We start from the raw sequence: 2,261 nt of genomic DNA, 5'->3' as shown, positions 1-2,261 counted from the left end.
TTTACTCTGTAGAACAGGTCTCTGAAATGGAATGAGGTTTACACTGTATAGTGGCATGTGGCAATATATCCTGGCAGTTGGCACTTTGTAGCAGTGCATTTGTGAAATTAATATCCCTACCAATTTTAATACCAAAAAAGCAGTGACCACAATGTGGCTTGATTTTAGAAGATGAGACAGACAGCCCATTGGAAATTCTCTATATAAGTAAATACATACAAGCTAATTAACTGATTTAAAAGGATGTATTTATTTATGTAAATGTACTATAATTATGATGATTAAATGCAACTTAATAAAGCAGTTGGTAGGCTGTATTTAATTTTTTTAATTGATGAAACCTAATAAAGATCGGTTAATTTGGTTGTGTCAGTTATTTTTGCACAAAACAGCACCCCTATTATGAAATGTTTTGTTTCACTGGTATGGTGTTTCTGTTAACTGGCATTTTTCCTACTGGCATTTTTTCCTACACTCGTGTATACCTCAATAGAAAGATATACCCACAAAAAAGGAAGATGACAAGCTTACTTGTTGATACACGCTGAAGAGGGTGAGGCACAGTGAAACACAATATCTGCACTTTCTAACGCTGGTAACAGATCCTAAATTATAGATCAAACAATATAGAAATTATCTTGGTATCAATAATATTCATGTGTACATAAAAATGTTTTCATTCATATTTTTGTTGGATGCAGGATAACAACATTGCAGTGACAAATAAAATGTCTGGGTGTGTGTTCAGTGGTGGATTCAAGAAGGGGGGGGGGGGTTCCAGAGTCTTTTTCCCCCTAAATTTGTTAAAAAATAAATAATTAGCAATAAAGCAGTACCTTTGGTTGACATAAATCTCCAATATGAAATTCCACAGCTTTATTGTCAAATGAATGCTTGATATCAAATACCCTGACAACGTAACCATCGGCCAACAGTTTCTCGACTAGATGCTGGCCAAGAAATCCACTTCCTCCAACCACAGTGCATAGAACCTTACAGAAGAAGTAAAAGGATTTGCAGTTTGATTTGAACTCCCTTTTAGTTTTTAGTACATGGACCCATATGGTTCGGATAACTGCTTCAAAATGGGCTTAAAGAAAAGCTGTATAGTCATTTAAAGTTCAGTCCGTATATTACCAACAAAGACGATTCGTTTTAATAATGATGGAGGGACAAATAGTCTCAAAGATTCAAGGTAAATTTGTTAACAACAAAAGCTATATACAGGCCTATTAGTATTGCTAGGCCAAGTTACTATACGCTACCAACAACAATACCACCAACCACCCGCACTACAGTATATCTATATGATTATAACTAGCTGCAGCTAACTACAGAAAATCTACGCTAATTCACTGCTTTAGGCCCTACCCTTGCTACCTATTTTAGTGCAATCAACATTGACCTTACCATTTTCCCTACAAAAGCATTTACTTCTCCAAAATGTATCAAATCATTTTATCAATCTTAGCAAACACATTATTTCATAATCTTTATTTGTTTTTGTCCGTAGCGCCCTCATCCAGGCCACCAGGTCAAAGATCCATCTCCCGACACAACAGTATATCCAGATTATTTAAAATACACAATTTAAGTAATTTACTGAAGGTAATTGTTTAAATAAAAATATAAATACATGATAAAATAATTAAGTAGAAATAAATAATAACATTATTAAAAGTTTTCAAATTTTTGTACATTTGAAGAAAAAAAATTGTATTTAGTATTTTTATTATGTCCTACTTTATGAAACATGTACGTTTATTGGCCAGTTCATTGTCAAATTTTGACGTTTGCGTTCGTAAGCCAATAATAAGGCATGTTAGATAGTTACTTTCGGGAGGTAATTTTAATTCATTTTTGTCGACAAGCACGGTTTCGAAGCACAACAAACAAGAAATAAGAGTTGCTTATTCATTGAAATCATTGTTAATATTTGTGTCAGGCTAGACAGTTATGGTAAGAAACATTTGTAATAACTGTATGTATTGTGCCTGGATATTTATAATAATATGCATAGGTACGTAGGCCTAGGCTAGTTTTGTAGGCCTAGCTAGAGGCTAGGCTAGAGAGAGTACAGACTGGTTTCAGCCGCGATGTATGAAATATCTAGCTTAGAGTAGGCCTAGGACCCGGCCAAGACTCGGCCTAGGCCTATATAACTTATAAGCGTCTAGTCTACTAGCTAGTTTGGACCAACTACACTACTACTATTCCCAGATTGTCTTAAACAAGGTCATACAATAAAAACATGCTAATTC

General features: G+C 34.5%; 1 protein-coding gene across 1 annotated transcript; it reads right to left on the bottom strand.

The window, feature by feature from the left end:
* LOC117123249 (sterol-4-alpha-carboxylate 3-dehydrogenase, decarboxylating-like) lies at positions 1 to 1,545 on the bottom strand (the record flags this gene model as incomplete). The annotated part of the gene is given in 4 exon segments (XM_033269107.1): positions 1 to 21; positions 532 to 605; positions 837 to 992; positions 1,411 to 1,545. Coding segments are annotated over 4 exon segments (254 nt in total), but the record flags the coding sequence as incomplete, so codon positions are not given.
* Positions 1,546 to 2,261: the final 716 nt, after the last annotated feature.

The sequence above is a fragment of the Anneissia japonica genome, unplaced genomic scaffold, assembly GCF_011630105.1.
Source record: "Anneissia japonica isolate Jap-2015-1 unplaced genomic scaffold, ASM1163010v1 scaffold153678_len3217_cov134, whole genome shotgun sequence".
Lineage (NCBI taxonomy): Eukaryota > Metazoa > Echinodermata > Crinoidea > Comatulida > Comatulidae > Anneissia > Anneissia japonica.
This window is presented reverse-complemented; position numbering and strand designations above follow the sequence as displayed.